Source organism: Dendropsophus ebraccatus, chromosome 6, assembly GCF_027789765.1.
Source record: "Dendropsophus ebraccatus isolate aDenEbr1 chromosome 6, aDenEbr1.pat, whole genome shotgun sequence".
Lineage (NCBI taxonomy): Eukaryota > Metazoa > Chordata > Amphibia > Anura > Hylidae > Dendropsophus > Dendropsophus ebraccatus.
In genome coordinates, this window is record NC_091459.1 from 142,092,845 (window position 1) to 142,120,361 (window position 27,517).

At 44.0% G+C, this 27,517-nt stretch overlaps 1 protein-coding gene across 2 annotated transcripts in view; it reads left to right on the forward strand.

Moving 5' to 3' along the window:
• Window positions 1-27,517, forward strand: part of NBAS (NBAS subunit of NRZ tethering complex) — a 445,751-nt gene that overhangs the window by 79,558 nt on the left and 338,676 nt on the right. For both annotated transcript variants that reach the window (XM_069973153.1, XM_069973154.1), the window contains exons 16-21: window positions 383-508; window positions 7,253-7,404; window positions 10,441-10,578; window positions 16,065-16,143; window positions 18,123-18,227; window positions 21,142-21,278. In XM_069973153.1, coding sequence (XP_069829254.1) covers window positions 383-508; window positions 7,253-7,404; window positions 10,441-10,578; window positions 16,065-16,143; window positions 18,123-18,227; window positions 21,142-21,278 — 737 coding nt within the window. The remainder of the gene's footprint in view (window positions 1-382; window positions 509-7,252; window positions 7,405-10,440; window positions 10,579-16,064; window positions 16,144-18,122; window positions 18,228-21,141; window positions 21,279-27,517) is intronic.

The following is a 27,517-nucleotide window of genomic DNA, read 5'->3' on the forward strand; positions in this document are numbered from 1 at the left end:
GTGGTGGGTAAAGTGGGCAAGGGGCTACATTCTTGCAGCGGAATGAAAATCCGCTCTTAGAATGTAGAGCAGGGGTCTCAAACTCGCGCCCCTACAGCTGTTGCAAAACTACAATTCCCATCATGCCTGGGACAGCCAAAGCTTGCTTTGGCTGTCCCAGGCATGATGGGAATTGTAGTTTTGCAACAGCTGGAGGGCCGCGAGTTTGAGACCCATGATGTAGAGCCATATGGAATGACACTACAGAGAGTCACAGTGGATTCCGCGGCGTAGCGTGAAATTGACTGTAATTCAGTACTGTACACGTGATGCCACCCTAAGAGAGGGCAAAAAATGGTATCTCGGAGATGATAAAATATTGATCTCTGTCTCCTTGGTGCAGATTGATAATGAAGAGTATGGAGAAGCTTTATCCTTGGCGCACGCGTATGGACTGGACACAGACTTGGTTTACCAGAGGCAGTGGAGGAAGTCGGCTGTCAACATCGCCACAATTCAGGACTATTTGGTAGGTTCTTGTGTGGGAAATATTAAAGTCTGCATTATTACGGGTACGCCAAGAGGCAACGTGTCTGACGGCCTGAAGTGTTCATTAGGTATTTTTAGAACCGTTTCCTCAAATGGAATGGGGCAGCTCCTGTCAATTGCTTCCTATGTCCATGGAGCTTGCTGTAAAGCATATCTCTAATAATAATAATAATAATATATCTAATAATAAATATATATATATATATATATATATATATATATATATATATATAATTTTTTTTTTTTTTTTTTTATGGAACCAGATTAGGAAAAAAAATCTGAGACTAAACAATTAAAAAAGAAATTTAGACAACACATTATTATTATTATATTTTTTTTTACATTACCCAATGCTATTAATAAGAGCAATTTGGGCTTAAGACTTCTGCTGAGAGTTCCCCTTTAAGCCAGATAGGCTCTTATTAATAGCATGGGTACTGTAAAAAAAAGCTGCTATCAGCAGGTTGCATTTATCTTACCTGCTGATTCCCTTTTTGTTCATTCTTATGGGGGCTATTCTTAACAGCATTTAGCGACATGCTTTATAGCAAGACTCATGGATATAGACGACAATAGACAGATTCTGTCCCCTTGAGATGAATGTGAAACATTGCTGAGCGTGCTCTGTGACCTTTGAAGAGGTCATTTCACAGGGAGCTGCTATTTTTTCCTCTATCTACTGGTGTCACATGATGCTGCAATTCTGTACAGATCACTTTACAGCAGCCTCCTCTTATCACCACAGGAAGTCTCAGCTTAGTTTTAGCTCCAGTGGTGAGAATGAGAACTGCAAGATCTCAGGATTATTATATATTATAGAAAAGATATAAGAAAATTAGAAGAAATCCCTTTAAGACTAGTTAGCACATTTCATTTTTAATATGATCTTTTTATAGCTCTTAGAATGTGACAATGAAGGATTTATGATTGATTGGTTGATTGTTTTTAACATTCCCCAACCCAGTGCCTTTTGCCTCCATTCCTCTAGTGCCCTATAACAGGTCAGGATTTATTGTATAGAAAGAACATAGGCAGCGACTCCTGATGCTTGGGCCATTATATTACCTGTACAGTATGCAGGAAATCCTGAAATTATGGCCTGCTGGGGGGCTTGAGCAGCACATAGGAGGAAAATAACTTCTCTATAATAAATGTTCATTAGCCTTTTGTGGTTTTTATTTTATTCCTTCCTGGAAACTATTAACAAGCAGATTAGTAGCTTTTGATTTAGATTTGTATCGTTTGTCTCTGTTGAGCACTTTGATATACGATGTAGGTCACACTGACGTTCATGTGTATATAAACTCACAATGTGCTATAATAGTAAGATTCACTAAAAGAAACCATACACCAGATTAGCTGTGGACCCACAGTGCTCTTTCCTGATCTCCTTCTGCACCGGAACATTAAGCCGAACTTTCATATATTTCCAATGGAGAAAGGAGAAGTAAGCTGCTGCCAGACATTTGTGGCATTGGCTTATCTCTTTGAGAACTAACGGTCAAGTCCTTTAACATAAATAAAGGTTTTGATCATGTCCCACCTTTCTCTTCTTTCCTCCATATTATGCAGATTCAAATCCTTAAAGGACACCTGTCACCCCCTGTGTCGGGGTGACAGGCTCCCGACCCCCTGTTAGATCCCCCTATACTCACGTGATCCCGCGATATCAGCGCCCAAAGCCCGGTGCGCGCGCTGTCAGCAGAGTCAGATGCCCATAGAGAATGAATGGGGAGTCCGATGCTCCGTCATTCTCTATGAGCATCGGACTCCTCTCTCAGCGCGCGCTGGGCTTCGGGAGCTGATATCTCCGTGACCCGACCGGCTCAGGAAGCGGGACCCGGCGGGATCACATGAGTATAGGGGGATCTAACAGGGGGTCGGGAGCCTGTCACCCTGGCACGGGGGGTGACAGGTCCTCTTTAAGTCTCTCCTGATATGTTTTATGCCTCACACCCTCTACCATTTTTGTAGCCCGTCTTTGGACCTTTTTCTTTTTTTTTTATCAGTATCTTTGTGTAGGTGAGGTCTCCAGAACTGGACACAGTATTCCATATTTAATGTCACTAGAGCTTTATACAGCGGGATCACAATCTCTCTCTTCCTACTGGTTATACCTCTAGCTATACACCCCAGCATACCTATATGTACAGCTATATATATATATATATATATATATATATATAATATTTATACACACACTTCTCCACATACCATTATTTTTATATATATATATATATTACAGCTCCACATACCATTTATATATATATATATATATATATATATATATATATATATATACACACACAGCTCCACTTGCAATTATATAAATATATACAGCCCAGCATACCATTTTATATATCTATCTATCTCCACATATCGTTTTATATATATATATATATATATATATATATATATATATATATATATATATACAGCTCCACATACCATTATATTTATATATATATATATATATATATATATATATATATATATATATATATATATATATATATATATATAATATACAGCCCAGCATACCATTATGTGTATATATATATATACAGCCCAGCATACCATTAGCTTTCTTTACTGCCTGCTTGCACTGGAGACTCATTTTAAGGCTGTCAGAAATCACTACCCTTAATTCCTTCTCTTATGAAGTTTTTACCAACACAGAACTGCTGGATTGCTGACACCTCCAGGAATATCCTATTGTACACTTTTGTTTCATCAGCAAACAGACAAACCTACCAACCCTTCTCCTATGTCACTATCCTTACCTACCAACCCTTCCGCTGTATCACTATCCTTACCTACCAAACCTTCTATGTGACTATCCTTACCTACCAAACCTTCTCCTATGTCACTATCCTTACCTACCAAACCTTCTCCTATATCCCTATACTTACCTACCAAACCTTCTCCTATGTCACTATCCTTACCTACCAAACCTTCTCCTATGTCACTATACTTACCTACCAACCCTTCTCCTATATCACTATCCTTACCTACCAAACCTTCTCCTATATCACTATCCTTACCTACCAAACCTTCTCCTATATCCCTATACTTACCTACCAAACCTTCTCCTATGTCACTATCCTTACCTACCAAACCTTCTCCTATGTCACTATACTTACCTACCAACCCTTCTCCTATATCACTATCCTTACCTACCAAACCTTCTCCTATATCACTATCCTTACCCACCAAACCTTCTCCTATGTCACTATCCTTACCTACCAACCCTTCTCCTATGTCACTATCCTTACCTACCAACCCTTCTCCTATATCACTATCCTTACCTACCAATCCTTCTCCTATATCACTATCCTTACCCACCAAACCTTCTCCTATGTCACTATCCTTACCTACCAACCCTTCTCCTATGTCACTATCCTTACCTACCAACCCTTCTCCTATGTCACTATCCTTACCTACCAACCCTTCTCCTGTCACTAACCTTACCTACCAAACCTTCTCCTATGTCACTTTCCTTACCTACCAACCCTTCTCCTATGTCACTATCCTTACCTACCAAACCTTCTCCTATGTCACTATCCTTACCTACCAACCCTTCTCCTATGTCACTATCCTTACCTACCAAACCTTCTCCTATATCACTATACTTACCTACCTAACCTTCTCCTATGTTACTATCCTTACCTACCAAACCTTCTCCTATGTCACTATCCTTACCTACCAACCCTTCCGCTATATCACTATCCTTACCTACCAACCCTTCCGCTATATCACTATCCTTACCTACCAAACCTTCTCCTATGTCACTATCCTTACCTACCAAACCTTCTCCTATATCCCTATACTTACCTACCAAACCTTCTCCTATGTCACTATCCTTACCTACCAAACCTTCTCCTATGTCACTATACTTACCTACCAACCCTTCTCCTATATCACTATCCTTACCTACCAAACCTTCTCCTATATCACTATCCTTACCCACCAAACCTTCTCCTATGTCACTATCCTTACCTACCAACCCTTCTCCTATGTCACTATCCTTACCTACCAACCCTTCTCCTATATCACTATCCTTACCTACCAATCCTTCTCCTATATCACTATCCTTACCCACCAAACCTTCTCCTATGTCACTATCCTTACCTACCAACCCTTCTCCTATGTCACTATCCTTACCTACCAACCCTTCTCCTATGTCACTATCCTTACCTACCAACCCTTCTCCTGTCACTAACCTTACCTACCAAACCTTCTCCTATGTCACTTTCCTTACCTACCAACCCTTCTCCTATGTCACTATCCTTACCTACCAAACCTTCTCCTATGTCACTATCCTTACCTACCAACCCTTCTCCTATGTCACTATCCTTACCTACCAAACCTTCTCCTATATCACTATACTTACCTACCTAACCTTCTCCTATGTTACTATCCTTACCTACCAAACCTTCTCCTATGTCACTATCCTTACCTACCAACCCTTCCGCTATATCACTATCCTTACCTACCAACCCTTCCGCTATATCACTATCCTTACCTACCAAACCTTCTCCTATGTCACTATCCTTACCTACCAAACCTTTTCCTCCTACCGAACCTACTGAATTTTTTGAGTCTCCAGACTACCCCTTTCTGGACACTCAATAAAGGCAATATATAGTGATATACAATAAAGTTTATACTTTTTACGGAGCTGAAGAACATTTTTTCTTCATGTACTACACGTGCCCAAGGGATTGTGGGGCGATACTTTTCTTGATATTGTTGTGTATCAGACCAGTCGGTGTCCATGCTGGTAAATAGAGTCCAATCCATGGAGGCCGTGCGTCACAATATGCAGGAATTAAAGGGACTACCGCTAACGTCTTGGTGCCAGATATCTCAGAACACCTTGATAGGTCTTGTAGAGTTCGGGCCTGTGTAGGTTAGAGCTGTTCCTCTGCTATGATGGTGGCTTACAAGGTTACGGGCGAGGTCATGTGGTTGTCACGTTACTATCACGGTGGTAGTTGTCAATGAGCTTGTTCCGTATTCCTCCGTATCCTGATGGCTCTGATAATCTGTTTGCTATGGATAATAGACGCTTGTAAAGCCCTCATTATTTTGTTCCTCCTTTTGTACCTTCCTTATTGTTCAGAATTGAACAACATTCAGGTAATTTTTTTTTTCTCTGCACATTTGACCTTGCACAAAATTAATTTCAGTAAATGTATTCAATTTTTCCTTTCTGATTCTGTCCCCTTCCTCTTTATTACAGACTAATGATGGGAGTGTAATTAGCTTATACAAATCAGACAGGGAGAAATTACAGGTTTACAAATTCCCTGCATACAGAATAAATTAGTGTATTAGAGTATTAAAGGGACTGTCGCGGAGAACGGAACCCAACTACGGGAAATGCACCCTCCATGCCTTGTACATCCACGGGCCAGTAGCGCCTCTCTGTGGTACAGTGTGGAATTGGTCTGCTCTTTACCAGTAAGATCTCCTCCTATGGACACCAGCTGAAGGTGGCTCCATTTTATTTTTCTGGTACGATGCATACTGCATAGCGAACTTGCTAAAAGGTCAGGTTTGCGTGATCCCGAACTGCTGTATCTATGTTTTCCAGGCAGTCCTCTGACTGACTGCATCCACCTTCTACAGGCAGTGAGATTCAAATGCCACTTTATTGGGTTTGTGCAAACCCAGTGTATAAAGATGTGCAAACATGCTGAAAGTATGGGATTGTCAGTTGTTTGCGGTGCCGCGAGAGATCCCGGCCGGAGCGTATACTATGTGTAAGTATATATGTGTATACACTCCGGCTGGGATCCCATATACACCCGGCCAACATATTTTCTCGTATTAACTACGACTGTTGTTGCAATCTGCAACAACGGCCGTAGAAATATATGAAAAAAAATATGTTGTGTGAACATAGCCTTATGGTGTGTTTACACAGACAGATTTATCTGCCAGATTTTTGAAGCCAAAGCCAGGAATGGATTTAAGAAGAGAAATCTCAGTCTTTCCTTTATGACCTGTTCTCTTTTACAATCCATTCCTGGCTTTGGCCTCAAAAATCTGTCAGATAAATCTCTGTGTAAACACACCATTACAGTAAAAGGTGTCACCAGTTGATAGAGAAGACAATAACAGCTTAGCCTTCCCCTTCTTGTGTACAGTGACCTTTTGCACAGGTCACAGTCCATGCCTAGAAACCTGTCCCATACAAGGAGATGTTCATTGTTTCTTGTAAAAAAAAAAAAAAAAACCCAAAAATAAATTATATATATATATAATATATTATATATAGCAAAAACAAAACAAAAAAACAGCACATGTAAGATGGCTGCGGCCCTAATAATGTACTAAAAAGAAAATTACTTTCAGAAAATAGAAACAGAATAGAAAAAAATAAAATTTCATTGTCTGGCTCAAATCAGTAAAAAGAAACAAAAAGAAACAAAAAAAAGAAAGAAAGAATCCCCCAAGGTGATAAGTTACTTTTAAGCTGCAGTTGAATCTTTTTGGTCACATTTTAAACCACACCCCTATACCGAAACCACTCCCCTTTGTCATAACTGAAAAGGTACCTAATTCCCATATTAAATATATATAAATATATATATCATCTTTTTGGCTTCCTAAGATGCCAGAATCCTGTTGCATTTCGCCCCATCATGTTCTTCTGTATAAATATCATCATCTATTGTATTTACCAATCGTAACGGAAAACCGTGTTTTATTCCAGAGCAAAATCAAGAAAAGATCTTGGGTCCTGCACGAGTGCCTAGAACGAGTCCCCGAGAACGTGGACGCTGCCAAGGAATTGCTGATGTTTGGCCTCAAGGGAACCGATCTGGAGGCGCTGGTTGCCATAGGCAACGGGGAAGACGGAGGAAGGTGCGCGGTGTTACAAGTCATGTATGAAAACACTGATAATTTGCCGTAGCGCAGTCTTAATGTTTTTAGTGTGTGAGCTGCGTGCGGAGCTCTTGTAAGAACTCTCCGGAGAGGAGCGCCAGGCCAGCGGTGCCCCTCCATTTGCATATTCCGACACAGATGCCGGCGGTTCACTTGTGAATCCTATCTTCTGATTAATGATCTCGAGCCCGAGACGGCGCAGTGAAGTGCCTTATTCCTTAACATGTTAATGCATGCGTAAATTCATTTAGCAATCTTCAATCTCGGCCGTTCTAATTATCCCTTTCCTATCGGATGGTTATGGTAATTAGCGCACTTCACTAGAAACCTTGTCTAATAATCCGCCGTCTCTTGAGCTCTTTGATTCGGAGCAATGTATTATCATTACAGCGGGCATTCTCCCAACATCATCCGAGCAGCTCCGCCGATCCCCCTGTTGCTTTTTGATAACCACTTAAAGTGTGGGTTTTAATGCATAATATATGCAGCCGCTCTTTAGTGGAAATAGCCTGTGTCTAAGTGGAGGAGCCGACTGCTATTCCTCCACCAGGCATTCACCTCCCACAAACAAGACCTCTTTGCTTTTACAGTTTTTTGGGTTTTAAGGCTGAAGTCATGCACCGTTATCAAATTAAGACCAGCCAGGCGCCTGCTTCCTCACCGCATTTCCATTTTTTTTTATTACATGCTTATGTGCACACTTTTTTATCTTTCTCAAAGTTCAGCTGCCCCCTTCTCCCAGGGATCAGCTAGATATGCCTTGCCAGCTTGTAATCATATCTGATACATCTGTGGGAATGTACCCATAAGCCATGAGCAAGACTACCAGTAAGGGTCCTATTCTACGGAGCGATAATCGGCCGAGTTGGGCCGATTATTGCTCCGTGGAATAGAAACAACGATCAGCTGATGATCGTGTCATTGGCTGATCGTTTGTTTGGGTTTAAACCTAAAATCATTGGGCACCGACCGCGCATGGCTGCGTGGAATAGCGATGTGCGGCGACCGACCGACGATTTCACAAGCACCATACATTACCTACACATGTTGCAGGTCTTCTCCTGCGCTCCTCCTTCCTCCCGGTTCCGTGCGGAGCAGCAGCTTCAGTGCGGCCTGTCTTAGCTAACAGACCACTCAGCCAATCACTGGCCAGGACCGCCAGCTCAGACAGGCCGCTCCGAAGCTGCTGCTGCGTACGGGATCAGGAGGAAGAAGGAGCGCGGGAGAAGCTCTGCAACATGCTTAGGTAAAGTATGGTGACAAGGGCTGCAAGGACATCAGTAACGATGTCCCTGCAGCACTCACTAAACGATTATTGGGCCGTGTAATAGGCTTAGATCGGCGCTCGCTTACATTATTGATCGGGCCCCCATCAGCCGATGGAATAGGCCCGTAAGGCACTGTGTCATACTGGAAAGAATACACCACTTCCTGCAGGACATACAGCCGCTGATAAGTACTGGGAGACTGGAGATTTTTTAATAGAAGTAATTTTCAAATCTTTGGCACATGCAGGGAGCAGTTGATTTGAAAGAAAACTTTTTTTGGGTGAATAACTCCTTTAAGTGAGTGATTGAATTGACAGATGGATACCTCTATTCTCCCCTGTTTGAGGTCTGTGGCTAAACAGTCTGAGGATGCATTCCCATGTGTGGAATACAGATGTTTGTTTCGGTATGTATTACAGATGCCGGTCCCGGCCTGGTGGCATCATAGATTACTGCCATGCTTTCAGTTTGGGTCTTTAGTCCTCCAGTCAGCAGAGGACGGGCATCTATAATACATACACAAACACACGTCTGTCTTCTGCATGTGTGAACACAGCCTGACATTATCTAATTCTTGCTGACAGACTGTTCAGGGACCCTGGTGGCGAGAGGAATGGTAACAAAGACCTGTCAAGCTTCTGCCTACATTTCCAGGAGGAATAGCAGAGCAGAGAGAAGAAAAGAAATCCGCATTGTTATTTAATGAGTAATCCATGTATTAGGAGAGGGAGGTCCGTATATGCGGACCCCAGTATACCGCTATCTAAGCTTCCTTAGATACTGGATACTGGATACTTAGATACTGGAAAATGAGAACATCATGGTAGAGGGCAGTGTGTATGAGATTGCAGGAGCGGACCTATAACCTATAGATGTGCCCTTGTAGAGAAGCTTACATGCTACATTTTGAAGGTATTTTTCCCTTTTGTCATTGTGTGATGTCAATAAGAAGTCTTAATGTATGACTAGGGACTTAAAGGGGTTGTCTGAGAAAAAATCCTGTAGGTAGGGGAAAAATAAGAGATTGCAGGGTCGGGGGCGACCCCCCCTACCTTCTACCCCCCATCCCCCCAACCCCAACCCCTTGTTAATCTCTATATTAGCCCTGGCTTCTCTGTTATGAATAGAGCCGTGGGTACGTCATGTGACCCATTGGCTCTATTCATTCCTATGCATGTGCCGGAGAAAGCCAAGTACAGTGCTCTTCTGGTTTACTCCGCTCTTTCCAGCAGCTCCATAGGAATGAATAGAGCTGCGAGAAGCCAGGGGTCAGATATGTTAAGTGGGCGGGGCCTCGAGGCAATAGCGCCACTTAACCCCGCCCACCGCACCACCGTTGGGCCTGCCGCCTTGACGCCCATTGGTGGGCCGACCTAGAGGGGGTGGGGCCTAGACCTTTAGGCCAGCTTGTTCCAATTGGCGACGAGGAAGCGGGGCCAATGGTGGCGGTGGGCGGGGCTAAGTGACGCTAATGTAGCTAGGCCCCGCCCACTTGCAAAAAGGAGGTGACAGTGTCACTTTAAGCCAAGCCAGACACCTCTTAAAGGGGTTATCCAAGCGTTTTCACAGAGGTTGTCTCTGGTAAGACTGTAAGAGAGCTCTGCCCCTTGTAGTGAAGTCTTGGTCCACAGCAAAAGTGACATGTCCATAAGATTTTTTATAGTACTGTGTTTTATCAGGACCTGGTCATCTAGTGTTTTTATATTGACTTAAAGAATCTAACTCTACACTTATTTATGCCCTGCAGGTTCATATTACCGGGAGAGGTAGACATTGATGATGTCCCGTATGAAGACTTCTTGACTCCAGAAGAAGAAGCAGAAAGCCGGAAAGAGAGAGAAAGTCAAAGACGTAAAACACTACTTCAGAGGGTGGACTTTGACAAGTGAGTGGGTTTTGGTTGTTACGTAATATCTCTGGGTTGCAACCTGCACAGGCAATGGCGCATTCCCACAATGACCCTCAGTATAGAACATTTCCATCATATACAGTAGTTGTGATGTCTGGCTAGTCCTGTGTTTTGAGACTCTTTAATTAGGCTCCATTGACTCTTTTTGCATATTTGTGTTTCTCAGGGGGCAATGCACCTAGGTTTTCACTGTGTTCTGCACTTTTACCAGCAGCAAAAAGTGTCGTCTTTAGCCGGTCTCCCTCAGATCCGTGATAGTTTTACCTTGGTGGTCTACTAGGCATTGCACCCGCCTAGCCAGACTCCTACTCCACACTGATGATTGATACCTTGTTTTGGTGTTTTTCTCATCATGTCCTTAGACTTGTAATCTGAGTTGGATATTGACTGAAGGGGCTACTTAATTTGGTGGTTTTGGTGGTCTCCTTCCAGCAGCCACCCCCTTTCTAGGTCCTTCCCTGGAGGGACATCTGGCTAGTCTTGTGTTTCAAAACTCTTGAATGAGGTTTCATGGACTATTTTTGCGTATTCATGTTTCCCAGGGGGCAATGCACCCAGGTTTTCACTGTGTTGAATGCTTTTCCTACTGTAGCAGCCTACAGCGTCTTCTTAAGCTGTTCTCCTTGAGATCAGTGATAGGTTTACCGTGGTGGTCTACTAGTCATTGCTCCCGCCTAGCCAGACTCCTACTCCACACTGATGATGGATACCACCTGGTTTTGGCATTTCCCATGTCATATCCTTAGACTTATAATCTGAGCTGGATATTGATTAAAAGGGCCTCTTATTATGATGGTTTTGGACGTCTCCTTCCTGGAGCCACCCCCCGGCTAGGACCTTCCCTGGAGGGATATCTGACTTTTCCCAAGGTTTAAAACATTTGAGTGAGGTTTCACAGACTTTCTGCATAATCCTATGCAGTAGGTTATCTAGTATATAATACAGTATGCTCGTAAGGATTATTACTTGTGATGGTTGTATTGTGGATGTTGATCAGTGTATGGACAACTCAAGATATACACAAGAAAAGCTTGGCTCTGCAGAGTGTATACCAAGCTATGCCAACCAGGGGCGGTCTTGGCATTTCTGGGGCCCCAAGCGAAGTTATGTCTGCCCCCCCCCCTCAACACGCGCTCCACAGCAATAGACCGCTGTGTGCTGCCCCCAGTAGTATATACCCCTTGTGCACTACCGCCAGTAATATATACTCCTCGTGTGCTGCCCCCAATAGTATATACCCCTTGTGTCCTGCCCCCCAGTAGTATATACACCTTGTGTGCTTCCCCCAGTAGTATATAGACCCCTGTGTGTTCCCCCAGTTATATATAGCCCCCCGTGCGCTCCCCCAGAAGTATATAGACCTCCTGTGTGCTGCCCCAGTTGTATATAGACCCCCTGTGTGCTGCCCCCAGTCGTATATACCCACTGTGTGCTGCCCCCAATTGTATATACCCCCTGTGTGCTCCCCCACCAGTATATAGCCCCCTTGTGTGCTCCCTCAGGGGTATTTAGCCCCCCTGTGTGCTCCCCCAGTTATATATAGCCCCCCCTGTGTGCTCCACCTGTTATATAGCCCCCCTGTGTGCTCCCCCATTTATGTAGACCCCCGATGTGCGCTCCCCCAGTTAAACAGACCCCTGTGTGCTCCCCCTCCCATATAGTATATAACACAATAAAATAAACACTTATACTCACCTGGGTCTGGGCGTTTCCTCTTCTCTTCACTCTTGTGGCCGCAGGAAGGGTTTTCCCTGCGATCACAAGAGGCCGCACTCCCCTTGTCCTGGCGCCGATGCTCCAGTAATGTCACTGGAGCACCGGCACCACAAGGACAAAGCTGCCACTCGTGACCGCAGGGAAAACCCTTCCTGCAGCCACAAGAGTGACTGACAGGAAGGGAGCCAATGTCTCCCGCCCTGTCAGTGTTGCTGCATGTAACTATGAGCGCTCATTACGAGTGCTGATATTTACAGTTCAGATGGCAGCAGCGAGCGGGGCAGCGGCACTGTCCAGCCGTCTTGAGCACAAGAGCGGGGCGTGGGGGCCCCCTTGGATGTTGGGGGCCCCAAGCGATCGCTTGGGGTGCTTGGTGCCAAAGACAGCCACTGATGCCAACACTGCCTGAGGTCCTGGTACCAGATATTTGAGTGGTGTAACCATGCAGGCATCAATGAATTCCCTCTAAAAGGGTGCTGGGCTTAGTGAGCTCTCGATGCCGCCCCTGTGGGCATGTAAGTCATTTGGTTTGCACAGTAAAATGATGACTGAACACTGGAAAGCAGCCATGTAGAACAAAAAAAAAAAAAGCTTTAAATGGAACAATGGACGTTGTAAAGTAACATTATAGTAGCCTGTAGGCAGAGTGTTCACCACTTAGGACTCCTAGCATGCAGACCACACATTCAATGACAATTCTCATTTTAGAAACGTATGGCGTGTATCATCTCTTGAACCCACATAGCCTTTTAAATTAATTTTCTCAAGTTAAAACGTTGCTCCTTACCCCCAAGCATAGGGGAAAAGTTGCCGATTCTAATCACGAGTATGGAGGTCACTTGTCCCTAAGTAACTAGGACGGCAAGGTACATGCTCAGCTGCTTCTCTGTCCATTCTCTATGGGACTTCTGAGCATTATCGAGTGCTGAACTCTATAGACAGTGACTGTGGTGGTGACTGAGCATTGTGCTCCACTCTTGTGATCAGTGGGGAGAAGAAGGGGGGGGGGTGTCACCTAATTATCCTGTGTCCTATCATTTTTAATCCCTGATATCCTCTATAACAAGGATGGGTAGCCTTCGGCCCTCCAGCTATTGAAAAACTACAATTCCCATCATGCCTGGACAGCCAGAGTCTAAAGGCCCTATTCCACGGAACGATTATCGTTCATAAACTCGCTCCAACGACCGCTTGTTAACGATAATCGCTTCGTGCAATTGCTGTAAACGAGCGAACGACAAAGGCGAAATCGTTATACTGTCGTTCAGAATTGTTTTTCAGCATGTCGGAAAAAGTCGTTGGTCTTTGAAAGATAATTCACTAATCGGTTCATAAAATTAGAAATTTTTCAGTCGTTCTTAAAAAGGTTTAAAAAAAATAGGTGTGTCATATGGTCATGATCACCCTGGCGAACGTTTTAAACGACCATGTAACGGCCGCAAAATAATCGTTACACTACATATATCGTTCACGTTATGTGTTATCGTTCACTAAAAAAAATCGTTTAGTGATCGTTAACGAGCGGTCGTTGGAGCGAGCTTGTGAACGATAATCGTTCCGTGGAATAGGGTCTTAAGCTTTATCTTTCTAGGCATGATGAGAATTGTAGTTTTGCAACAGCTGGAGGGCCGGAGGTTCCCCATCCCTGATCTATAATGTCCTTGTATGGCTTTAAGGGTGGATTCACACCTACAGTATTGGAGAGAAATCCGCTGCAGTACTCTGTATTGTTACAGCTTAAGGCCCTATTCCACGGAACGGATATCGGCCGCTGTGGACGGTATCGTCCCGTGGAATAGAGTGCAACGATCAGCCGACATCGTTCATGTCGGCTGATCGTTGCAGTCGCTTGTTTTTCAACATGTTGAAAAACAAGCGACTGATACAGCAACGATCTGCTGCCGTTGCTCCATTGAATAGGAGCATCGGCAGCAGACCCCGCTGTATCCTATGGGCTGCCCGGACGATCAGCGATCACCCGGGCAGCTCCCCGCCGCCCCTCCCGCACTCGCTCGCTGCTGCCGCGTTGAATAGCGGCGGCAGCGAGCGGGAAACGAGGAGTAAACGAGCGCTGAGAGCGCTCGTTTGCTCCTCTAGACGGCCCGTGGAATAGGGCCATTATGGCTCTGGATTTTCATTCCGCTGACAGAATGTAGTTGCAACTTTCTTTAACTATTTATGTGTCGGGCTGGTAAAAATAACAAAGACATTAAGCTTACCCTCTCCTGTTCTTCTGACACGCTCCCGTCTGCTTCTCGGCTCCCTGATAGTCCGCTCAGCCAATCGCTGGCTGCGGCAGGACAGCGTGATGATTGGCTGAGCGAGCTGTCATTCAATCAGGAGTGGGAGAAGCAGACAGAAGAACCCCAGAGGAAAGGCAGCGGGTAAGCATTGGTGTCTGTCATAGAAATAGTTACAGAAAGTTGCCACTACATTCTGGCAACAGAGTGAAAATCCATAAGCTATAACAGTACAGAGTAATGAGGCAGATTTCACTGCGAAACTCACAACGTGTTATCCACTGATAGCAGTACTGCTCTCCCGCCCAACCAATCAGTGGCTGCGGCTGGGCAACACACTGATTGGCTGGGCGGGAGAAGAGTAGTACGCCGGGACCCCATGCAGCAAGGAAAGGTAATGTATACACGCAGCAGAGCGGGAGCCAAAGGGGGGGGGGTGGCGGCAGAATTACATACTCACAGCGGTCTTTCAGACAGCATAGAGTATGTAGTGACAGGGAACTGCCAGACTCGCAGCAAGATTTACGCTGCGAGTCTGTACGTGTGGACAGACCCACAAGGTGTAATTTACTGCTTACAGTCCCTGCTCATTGTATGTTAGGTGTCCAGTGGGTGGTCTCACTCTGTTTTACCGCTTTGCCTGTATGAGGATAGCTGTCAATCACTGAATGGGACCGCCTACTGGACTCCTTACAATCAGTTATACATTGTATATAAATCCACCCAACTCCTCCTGCTCTGTATGGTATATCAGAATATATAAACACCTGTGACGTGTTCCCTTCAATATGTTTATGTGCTGATACTAAATAAAGCAGAACATTCATAATTAAGATATTAATACCCTGGATTTACATATGAATATGTACTGTTCAATCTATTTCTATGTCAATTCACCTTCATTAAACACCCTTCCCCCGCAGCCAGCAATAAGCACAGCGCTTTTGTGTCTATTTCTATTTCCTACCCAGCTCTTATGGCTAAGGGCCCTATTACCCGGAAAGATAATCGGCCAAATCAGGCAAATCGGATGATTTAGAGACATATGTTCAGCCAATGACAAAGATCATCGGCTGGTGGTGTCAAATGGTCTGACACCAAAATCATTGGCCACTGACCGCACATCGATACACACTCGTTCACATTATTGTTCGGGCTGCCATCACCCCGTCTAACAGGACCCTAAATCTCATGGGTCTCCAACCTGTGGCCGTCCTGCTGTTCCAAAACCACATTTCCCATCATGCCTGGGCAGCTGAAGCTTTGGAATTGGCTGGCCAGGCATGATGGGAAATGTAGTAGTGCAACAGCTGGAGGGCCACAGGTTGGAGACCCATGGGCTTAATGATTACCTACCCCTGGTCCTGTTTTCTGTACGTATGTATTGTTCTAATTCGGACTACTAAAATGTTCTTATGCACATATTATAAGTAACTACTCCATAGACTATGACAGCGTTTCATGTCTTTCATTGTCGGTGAGTGACTTCCCATCTTTGCCCCTCAGCTTAACCCTTGAGCAGAAGGAGATCTGTCGCTGTCGGCTCAAGTTACTGACATACCTGGATCGCCTGTCAACATACGAGGTAAGTGTTTACCTTTGAGAGGAGTATAACATCCCCTGTATACAGATGGAATACAGCAGAATTATTTGAGAACAAATGGTGGTTGTGCATACATTACCTCCTGCAATTATTCAGGACTCTAATTTTAAGGTCTTCTAGGAGGTGTGAGCAGTTGGACCCCCACCGATTCACAAGTTATCACCCTGTTTTCACCCTTTTAAAGGGGTAGTCCACTCAAACATAACTTTTGATATGTTGCTGCCCATGGTGAGACTAACAATTCCTTTCATACTTATTATTATCTGTTTAGTCTCCTTCCCCCAGTTCTGCTTTATGCTAAAGACACAATAATCTGTGTGTGAGCTTTTCTCTCCGTCTCCCCTTCCTCTCCCCTTCCTTCTGAGACCGCTAAACAAGCCTCTGTCAGGCTTTATCTGCAACATTGTAGCTTATTTGTAATGCTGGGAGGGATAATTGCAGTGAGTTCATCAGCGACTTGACCTCAGATTAATTCTCACAGCATTACACAGAAGCTACAATGTTGCAGATACAGTAATCCAGGAATTTGTTAACATCATATGTCTCAGAAAGGAGGGGGAGACAGAGAGAAAGGCCCACACAGAGATTTTTGTGTTTTGTGCAGAAAGCAGCAGCTCAGAACTGGGGGAAGGAGACTGAATAGATAATAACAAGTATGGAACAAATTGTTGTTCTCACCATGGGCAGCAACATAACAAAAGTTATGTTTGGGTGCAATACGCCCTTTTACACAGGCTTATTATGGGCAAGGAGCATTGCTAGAAACGCTTCTTTTGCTGATAATCAGGCCATGTAAAAGCGTCAGCAATCAGTCAAGGAGCGAGAAGATGATCAAAGGTTTCAAAGCATTGGCCTAGCTGCTGTGCAACTCATGAATCGGCTGAAAAGGTCAAAGCAAATTTTCTTAATCTAAAGGCTGCAGTATCACGCTGACGTCCCTCCAGTGGTGGCAAATATACCAATTCCCATCATGCCTGTTGGACAGCCAAAGCTTTGCATGATGGGAATTGTAGCTTTGCAACTGCTGGAGGCTTTGAGTTTGATACCTGTGCCCTAAGGTTCAAGAAATGCTCAAAAAGGCAAATGCTCAAAAATTTGCAAGAAATATACTCAAAAAGCAATGTGAAGACACGGATTAAAGGGGTACTCTGGTGCATTTTTTTATTCAAATCAACTGGTGCGCTGTGGAATTAAGGGTGTTTTATAAATAAATAATATTAATAATAGTTATGTAAGAAAGTTAAAATAAATTTATTTACTTCTATATAAAAATCTCCAGTCTTCCAATACTTATCAGCTGCTTTATGTCCTGCAGGAAGTTTTGTTTTCTCTCCAGGCTGCCGCAATCAGCAGGAAGTGGTGTATTCTTTCCATTCTGACACAGTGCTGCTGCCACCTCTGTCCATGTCAGGAACTGTCCAGAGCAGGAGAGGTTTTCTATGGGGATTTGCTGCTGCTCTGGACATTTCCTGACATGGACAGAGGTGGCAGCAGAGAGCACTGTGTCAGACTGGAAAGAATACACCCCTTCCTGCAGGACATACAGCAGCTGATAAGTACTGGAACACTTGAGATTTTTAATAGAAGTAAATTACAAATCTTTATAACTTTGTGACACCAGTTAATTTGAATGAAAAAAAAGCTGGAGTTCCCCTTTAAAATGCATAAACAAAAAAACTGAAATGTTTCTGGTCATAAAGCGGGGACCTTGCCTAGTTTGGAACCGGTTACCGGTGATGGATAAGACGGCCATATCTATGATGCACAGAGTACACATAAGCGTTAATAATCCCCAGCAGTGAATCCTATCACTCAGTACCTTGCCGGGTGTTTGCCGAGCCGCTCCTGCTTGTAGTGTAAGCGCTGAGCCGCTGATAAATAGATGGGAATTATCCATTCATAATCGGCTCGGTTACCATGTTATGACGGATTTCTCTAACATCTGCTTCTTTGTCCTGAAGGAGATCCTCGGGGGGCCTCAGGCAGCGGAGAAGAGCTACGACGCCGACTTCTTCAAGAAGTTTAGGAACCAAAATATTGTGCTGTCAGCGAGAACATATGCTCGGGTAATGTTCCAGAGTCAGAACAATAAGGGCGGAATTGATTCCTCTTTAAGCGAGCAGCCTTTCACCTCCATTATCATTTATAATCTGATTCACTTAGTTAACTCGGCGTTAAAGCCCCAGCGCGCTTTGAACTCTGTATAGCCAAGACGATCCTGTCAATACTAATTCACAATTAAGTAATCCTATCTAACTAGCGCAATCCTGGGCACCGTGACAAATGGTATTATCCATCCGCCTTTGTTATTTTTAATATGCGGATAATCTCAGGCCATGGGATGATATTCTTCTCGCCGCGGTGTAATTGCTGCCGCATAATCCGCGCTGGCGGAGATTTGTAGGGATACCGTTTAAAGAGGAATTGAAAAAAAAAAAAATAGAGAAATTAGGTAATAAAACATGGTAAAGGATTGTGTTATATATATGTGAACATCCTCAAAGAGAGTACATTCACTTGGGTGTTATTTTACAGAGTATCTTGACCCTCTTAAAGGGGAACTAGATGAATCTAACCTTCTGATATTTCCCTATTACACAGGAGGCGCCGAGGAGGAAGTTATGTCTCTTACCCTCATCCCCGGCGCCGTTTTGGAGCAGTTAGTCATGTGCTCCTCATTCCGGGACACCCGTTAGGAGCACTGCCCACCCCCATAGCACATATCCACCCTTGGCCGGCCCCTTACTAATGATAATTGCCGCTAAGGGGACGTCAGTGTTCCTAACAGTCTTACCGGACTATGGAGCACACAACGAACTGAACCGAAATGGCACCAAGGAGGAAGGTAAGAGACATACTATAAGAGCCATCCCACAGCAACGATCTGCTGCAGTCACTCCGTTGAATAGGAGCATCGGCAGCAGACGCTGTTGTATCCTATGGGCTGCCCGGACGATCAGCGATCCTCCGAGCAGCGCACTCACCCGCTTGCTGCAGCCGCGATGAATAGCGGCGGCAGCGAGCGGGAAACGAGGAGCAAACGGGCGCTGAGAGCGCTCGTTTGCTCCTATTAACGACCGGTGGAATAGGGGCATTACAGCTCAGCATTCATGTGTTATGTATAGAGAGAAGGGCACTGACTGGCTGAGTGGGCCTGAAAAATCATGCTCCAAGTCTTTTCTCTAACAAGGAAGCAGCCGGGTAGCGGAGCTGCGGTATACCAGCTCTGTAGCCAGATAGGTAAGTATTATTTTTGTTACCCCTCCTCGGCATATAATCCCCCTGCCTGGAATTGTCCTTTAGGCTGGGTTCACACTACGTATATTTCAGTCAGTATTGTGGTCCTCATATTGCAACCAAAACCAGGAGTGGATTAAAAACACAGAAAGGATCTGTTCACACAATGTTGAAATTGAGTGGATGGCAGCCATATAACAGTAAATAACGGCCATTATTTCAATATAACAGCCGTTGTTTTAAAATAACAGCAAATATTTGCCATTAACTGGGGGCCATCCACTCAATTTCAACATTGTGTGAACAGATCCTTTCTGTGTTTTCAATCCACTCCTGGTTTTGGTTGCAATATGAGGACCACAATACTGACTGAAATATACGTAGTGTGAACCCAGCCTTAATCAGTATCTAATGGAAAAAACTCATACTTTTTGCTTCAGTTTATAACCATTTTAAGCATGTATCTCATCTTGCTGTCATGTATAGAATTTTTGTCTTATCCAGTCTAGGCAATGCTCTGTAAGCTTAACACATGTACAGTATCAAACTTTCATTGTGGAGTGCACACTGTTCATCTCAGGGAAGATTGTTTAGATTGGATGCAGTTTTTTTCTCTCTCGTTTGGATACAAACAAGAATGTTCTCATTCACTGACAGCAAGCAGAGATCTTGGTGAAACATTAGGATGTTGTAACTTGCTGCTGCGGTGATCTGAATCCCCTGTGGCCCTCCACTACCACCGTTGGCCATCTAGAGACGGACGCTGCTAGTAGATTCAGACTTATTGTTGCAGAATTAACCGCGTTCCAATAAAGATTGTTGGTGTAGCAGACGGGATTCTACATTTCCCAGATGTTATCGGATTCATTTTACAGCGAGCAGGAACAATTCCAATAAGGTTTTATTAGGACATTGTAATTTAAGCACTTTGATGGCGTATTCTGAGGAGCGTCTCCAAAGTCAACCATTTATTCATAATGTTTTCAGTTTCTACTTTACTTCTGAGACTCTGCTTGCCTTAATCCATTGAGCTGAATTACTTCTGTAGTCCTAACTACAGGAAAGACGCCTATTAACTATCTTCTTCAAACTGAAAATAAAGTATATTGAAAAAAAAAAAAAAACTATGTAAATACATTCTATTACTGTTACCGATCCTGTATTATACTCCAGAGCTTCATTCATAAGTCAGCGTGTTGCTATTGGAAACAGTCAGCAGCTTGTTGTCAGACACACCCCTGACAGCATAAAGTGGGATAATAAGCTTCATTACAGATGACACAGTGCCAGATGTGAAGATTTCGGGTGATGTCAGGAGATTTCAGCTGTGAGGGCAGCAGAGTTGTAAGCGCAGCTCTTTCGGTTTATACAAGCTGTGTAACACAGGACTAACCATGAGATTTGCAACCAGGGGCGTAACCATCACTGTAGCAGCCATAGCAGCTGCTATAGGGCGCGCCGCATCAGGGGCCCTGTGGCCTGCTCCTGCAATACACTAGGCCCGCTGATCCATCATTATGTGCAGCACCAGCTGGCCTCCCGGGTTCTGCAAATGACCTGTTAACTAAAAGCGCTCCTGACCACCGCCTGCAGTTATACAGTTATGACTACACTTGACGGCTTAGTAGTCAGTGGGGAAGGGGGCCCGGCCATTTCTAGTTACACCCAGCATGCAATGTGATATAGTTACAGTAGTTTTTTTATATGATGTAATTATAAGGAACCTTTTATTTCTTCTTTCAGGAAAGCAATGTTCAGGCTTTGGATCTTCTCTTCACTTTCCATGGTTCGGATCTGCTTCCTCATCGCCTGCCTATTCTCTCTAATTTCCCCGAGACCACTCCTCCTCATAAATACGCCATACTACTGCCTGAAGCGAGGTAAGGTCACCATAACCATGTCTAACGGGACTTTTTTTTTATCCTTTTAAAAATATTAAAGTGATATTGCCCCCTCCCTTTCCCCAGTTCTCAGCACCTTCTTAAGCTTATATTCTGGACTTTATATTCATACCTTACCATATAAAAGATTTATTGGCGGTCTCTCCCCTCAAAAATGCATGTTATTGTTGGTGGACAGTGCCATAGGGGCAGGGCTTAGCATGCCTTCTGCCCCATATCTCTGCCCACATTGTCCTCACCCCTCTGTTACTCCTCTGTGACGCCCCCTCCGCAGCCTTATCAGACCCAACCTAGAGACATTGCCCCCACCCATTCTGTGACAGCCAGGTCACAGGGGGCGGGGCCTAGACCCTAGATTGGCCCATTCCAATGACACTGCCGAGGGGGCACAGCCTGAAGAACGATGATACCACAGAGTTAGATGTATGTCGTAATGGCTGCTATGCCCCGCCCCTATGGCACTACACCAACATTAACATGTATTTTTGAGTGGAGAGACCACCAAGAAATCCTTTATACGGCAAGAAATAAAATGTCTGGAGTAGAATGGTGCTGAGAACTCCTCATATAAAAAGGGGGGGGGGGGGCAATATCTCTTTAACGTCCTATATTCGAGGCGATGAGGTATGTTTTTTGGTTCTTCCTCCACAGTCATTTTTTGTACTTTGGCTTAATAGCGGTCGTCTAATTTCCTTTCAGAATAACACATTTTGGACATTTTATGTCACTTTCCATACTAAGTTGTGGTGAGGTTGTATATAATATGTTAATTCATTACTAGCATTGAGCGGACCTGTCAAATTGTTTGGGTTCGGCAACATTCTCCGAACCCGATAGTCTGACATTTGATTCCCCGCAGCTGCAGGAGTTTAATGCAGGCAGGAAAACATGGATACAGCCTATGGCCTAAGGCGGCATCCAACAGCTCCAGAGAGTCAAATACCGAACGTTCAGCTTCAGAGAATGTTGCCGAACCTGAACAATTTGACTGGGTTAGGTTGCTTGGTTTGCAAACCAATAACTACTATATTCTTGCTATCTATACTCCATTACTGATCAGCATCATTTGGAGAATATTGTTCATCTCATTCACCTGCGTTCGCGGTCCTCTGAGGGAACCGGTGGCCTGACGAGTTGAGACAAATTTATGTTTCTCTTCTTTTAATACGTTGCTCCAGTGCTAAGCTTCAGAAGTTGTATGCAGATTATGAGATAAAGTTCAGGGGGTGCTCCTCTGGGGTGCAAAAGTCCAGCTCTATCTCCTAATTGGCATAAAAGCTGTCTAAGCATCATTGTTATAAAAGCTTGCTGTCATTGTAACAATTCAACATCACCTTTATCTTTTACTTGCTGTTTATATAAAGGTAGATATTCACCCACAATACACATGGTAGATGTGTATTGGCCTCCTTACTTCCTCACATGTATCATATTGCTGAAAGTCCTGAACAACAAAATAGAAGAAATGTAGTCTGAATCAGAATTGTCTCCCGTGAGAGCAGTTCAGCCTTCTCTTTGTGTTCACGTTTCTCAGAGAAAGGTAAATGACATTTAGCGGTGGGAGCCGGCGGGTATTGCCTGGTGTCATGGCGATTACTTGCATCTGTAGTACATTAGCTGCTCACTCCAGCCCATCCCTCGCCTTGTCTGGCAGCATTGTTGTCACCACGCTCAATGACCTGCGTAGTTTTTATGTGCAATCCCACTTAATCTGCTTTCTCCTATTCCTGGGGAAAAAAGCCATTCTCTGCCGGTGATTATATACTTCATGAGATATGATTCAGACGTTTTCGATTTAGACGAAATATTGATGTTGGGATAATTACTTGAGCCGACGTAAAGGATAAAGCTTTGTGCTGCCGTGGAGGTTATCTGCAATTTAGAGTCGCTTTGGAGAGTAATCAGCATATTGTTCTGCCAGCTCGATTAAAAAAAAAAAAAAAAAGAAAAAAACAAACACAAACTGATATAAAAAGTTTATTGTAAATGTCTAAAACTTTATTCTAAATTAATCTTTGATTTTTTTGTGTATTCCTGTTTTTTTTTTTTTTTTTAATATTTATAGGCTTCACCTATTTTTGGGTTATCCCACCATTAAAGAAGCACTCCCATTAATATTTTTTGTTTACGCCCACACTTTCCCCCCACTATGCCTGCAGTGTCGTCTGATTCATCCCAGCTCTGCTGCATCCATACCCTGGCGTACATCACGGAGATGCTTTGACTCCATCTTCTAACCATCACAACTTGGCACTGTATGGGTCACTCAGCCGCTCATCTATCAGTTGTTTAATCGTGCATTTCCCTTTAGAAGAGCACACTTGTATGTAAAGTAACATGCAATTACCAAGGTCATTGCCAACCTCCTTGGGCTTCTGGGTGCAGGGGTGGCATTGATGCTAAAGAGACACTCTGCCAGTAGGTTATGGTGTCCTATCTTAGGGTAGCATAAACTAGTGACAGAGAAGCTGAACAGAATGATGTATCACTTACATTGCTCTGTGCAGCTAATCCAGAGATCTCCTCCTGAATAACATGGACAATAAGTAGTCCTCTCCATTATGTGCATGAGCTCAGTAGTCCTGGATATTCATGAGAAGCAGAAACCCCCACCCACAGCTGCTGATTGGCAGTTATCTATCCATGCTGTGTATAGGCAGCAACTGTCAATCCGCAGCTGGAGGGCGGGGGGAGGGGTGTGGCAAGAATCCAATTCTCCTGCATATTAGGAGAACGGCTGATCAGAATGATGTGAGTAATACACCGATCTGTTCAGCATTCTGTCACTAGTGTTTTCTGCTCTCATTTAAGGCGGCATAAACCTAGTGACAGATTCCCTTTTAAAGAATCATGTGATTGCAAAATGAAAATTTATTTCTTTTATGCTTAAATTTCCTAATTGGAGCCCATTATTATTATGGAGGTTTAGCTACAATCCATCTACCACAGTGATGAATATCAATCCATTCATCCGTGCAGCCGTCATCTCTGCTGCTGTCTCTTTAGTTTTCGTTATAATTTAGCAGATCAATAGTTGGCATGGTGAGGAGAGAACAGCGGCGGAGGATATCATCTGCCACCTGATCACTGTGTGTGTTCATATTCCAACTCTGTTCTGTGAGAAGAAGCTCGTTCACCTGCCTGCTCTTAGCCACTTTGTTGTCAAATGTCGCAGGAAAATGTAGTAATTGATGCCTGCCAGCCGATTCCTTTAAAGTGACATCCAGGGGTCCAGCTTCCCCTTGGGATCTTGAATGCGGTTAAACAAACAAAACATAAAAAGTGAATGTCATTATTTATTTGGCATGGATTGGTAATATATATGAATCTAAGAAAATAAATCCTGCAGTTCCTGTTTTCTTGATAACACAGAGCAAAAGAGGCGGAATTTCAAGCGAAGCGGAGGAGCGTGAAAAATCCCATTGAACCAATGGGACAGGCAGAATTCCGCCTTTTTTTTGCTCTGTGTGAACAGGCCCTAAATGTTCAGAAACCTCCTCAGTCACTGAAATGTGTTGTTCTGTAGAAGAGTGAATAGACAACCGGAAGGAGGAGGATGGAGGCTGCAGCAGTATCTCTCCCTCTGCGTCTGTTCAGCCGTTCTCCTAATATGCAGGAGAAAAGAATTCTTGCCACACCCCCTCCTCCCGCCCCCCAGCTGCTGATTGACAGTTGCTGCCTATACACAACGTGGATAGATACCTGCCAATCAGCAGCTGGTGGGCGGAGTTTTTGCTTCTCATGAATATCCAGGACTACTGGGCTCATGCACATAATGGAGAGGACTACTTATTGTCCATGTTATTCATGAGGAGATCTCTGGATCAGCTGCACAGAACAATGTAAGTGATACATCATCCTGTTCAGCTTCTCTGTCACTAGTTTATGCCACTCTTAGGACGGCATAAAGCTACTAACAGAGTCTCTTTAAAGATGGAAGTACATTTTCTAGGAAATCGGTCTGTAACCTGTATCATCATATAAGGATAAACTACAACCCCCATAATTCTCAGCCAGCCTCAGCTGTGATGAAGCAACCACATCCAACATGCACTCACAGCCACAGTAATAGAGCAGCAGGCTGTAAAGCAGCATAGATGGCACTTTGCATAATGCAATGCGTCTTAAGTCCTGCTCGTCTTCATGTAATATCTAATTGATGAGGTGAAACGTAGAGGCCGAACAGCAATAAAACCACAAGACTGCGATAATAGCCTGCAATATAAAATGTGGCACTTTGCATTATACGTGACTTATGACAGGACTGTGATAGTCGGGGGTCCTCCTAACCCCCCCAGCGTTACGAGTCCGGGTCACTCAGAGTTCAGCCTGTTCCGTCCACATAAAACCGAGTCGTATATATTCATGGCTTTCTTAGTAGAGTCTGTTCACAGCTCACTGTATAAACTTCCTAAGTACAGTAAAGCGACAGACGTAGTGAAAGGCGTAATATTCCTGCTGTCACCTCCGCCGGTGTATCTGCAACGCGGGGCTCCAGTCTTCTGTTACTGTAGCAACCAGATGTGTCTTTATTAAGTGGCGATAGTTAAAGGCGATGGTGGCGGCAATATAGTCAGCGCATTTGCATGACAATTGAGAATTAATTGTCTCCTGGAATAGTCGTGATCACAGTCACTTCTGGTATCGCAGCTGTATACGGGAATGAGGAACAAAACAAAAGGCTGATTCTTTAGCATTTCATGGCTTGCAGGCTCCTAGGGATATGACGGTAGTACAGGACCTGTGGGCTCATCTTCTCCATCTCTTTATGTATTATCAGAGTTTTGTTATAGATGTAAAAGGAACAAGCCATGCTTTATAAAACCACACAAGTGGCTGCTAGGCGAGCGCGGTGAGAGATTCCCCCGGTGAATAGATTCCTCTTGTGCTATAGAAGCTTCGGTGTCTGGGCCGAGATAATATGGTGGATGTATGCTATTATGAAGGGAATGTGTCGCCTGGATTTTCTTTTACTGATTAGAGTCAGATACAAAAATTATTGTATTCTAATGTCTTTATTTTCTGACTGTAATTTTTTATTTCACTTTTTGTACATTGTTATGGGAGCGGCCATATTGCCTGAGCCGTTTTTAACAGCATTTAGTGACATGCTTTACAGCCTGGCTCATGGACATAGATGATAATAGACACAGTCTGTCCCCTTGAGATGAATGTGAAACATTACTAAGCACGCTCTGTGACCTATGAAGAGGTCATTCCACAGGGAGCTGCTATTGTCTCCTCAATCTACTGGTGACACATGACGCTGCAACCCTGTACAGATCACTTTACAGCAGCCTCCTCTTATCACCACAGACAGAACAGGAAGTCTCAGCTTAGTTTTAGCCCCAGTGGTGAGAATAAAAACTGCAGGATTATTTTATAATATAGATAGAAAGATGGAAAATTTGAAAAAATGTTACCAAAAATTCTTAAAAAGTATGTTTAAAGAGGTTGTCTAGGAAAAAAAATTCAAATCCACTGGTGTCAAAAAGTTATATAAATTTATAATTGACTTCTTTTTAAAAATCTCAAGTCTACCCATACTTATAAGCAACTACATATCCTGCAGGAAGTGGTATATTTCCAGTCTGACACAGTGCTCTCTGCTGCCACCTCTGTCCGTGTCAGGAACTGTCCAGAACAGTAGCAAATCCCCATAGAAAACCTCTCCTGCTCGGGACAGTTCCTGACATGGACAGAGGGGGCAGCAGAGAGCACTGTGTCAGAATGGAAGGAAATGGCAGATTTCAGGGAAGGAAAGGCACAATAGATTTTATTTCCACTATCCTTTTATTCTCGGGGAAATAAGTCACCGCTGCTGTTGAGCGGAGGGGCTGTGCCATAGCATAGTGCTGATCAATGTCATGGGGGATCTTTACATATAGCCTGCCTGTGGCCCTGATCAGTGTTATCAGCAATCTTTACATAGAGCCTGCCTGTGGCACTGATCATTGTTATCGGGGATCTTTACATAGAGCCTGCCTGTGGCACTGATCATTGTTATCAGGGATCTTTACATAGAGCCTGCCTGTGGCCCTGATCAGTGTTATCGGGGATCTTTACATAGAGCCTGCCTGTGGCCCTGATCAGTGTTATCGGGGATCTTTACATAGAGCCTGCCTGTGGCACTGATCAGTGTTATCGGGGATCTTTACATAGAGCCTGCCTGTGGCACTGATCAGTGTTATCGGGGATCTTTACATAGAGCCTGCATG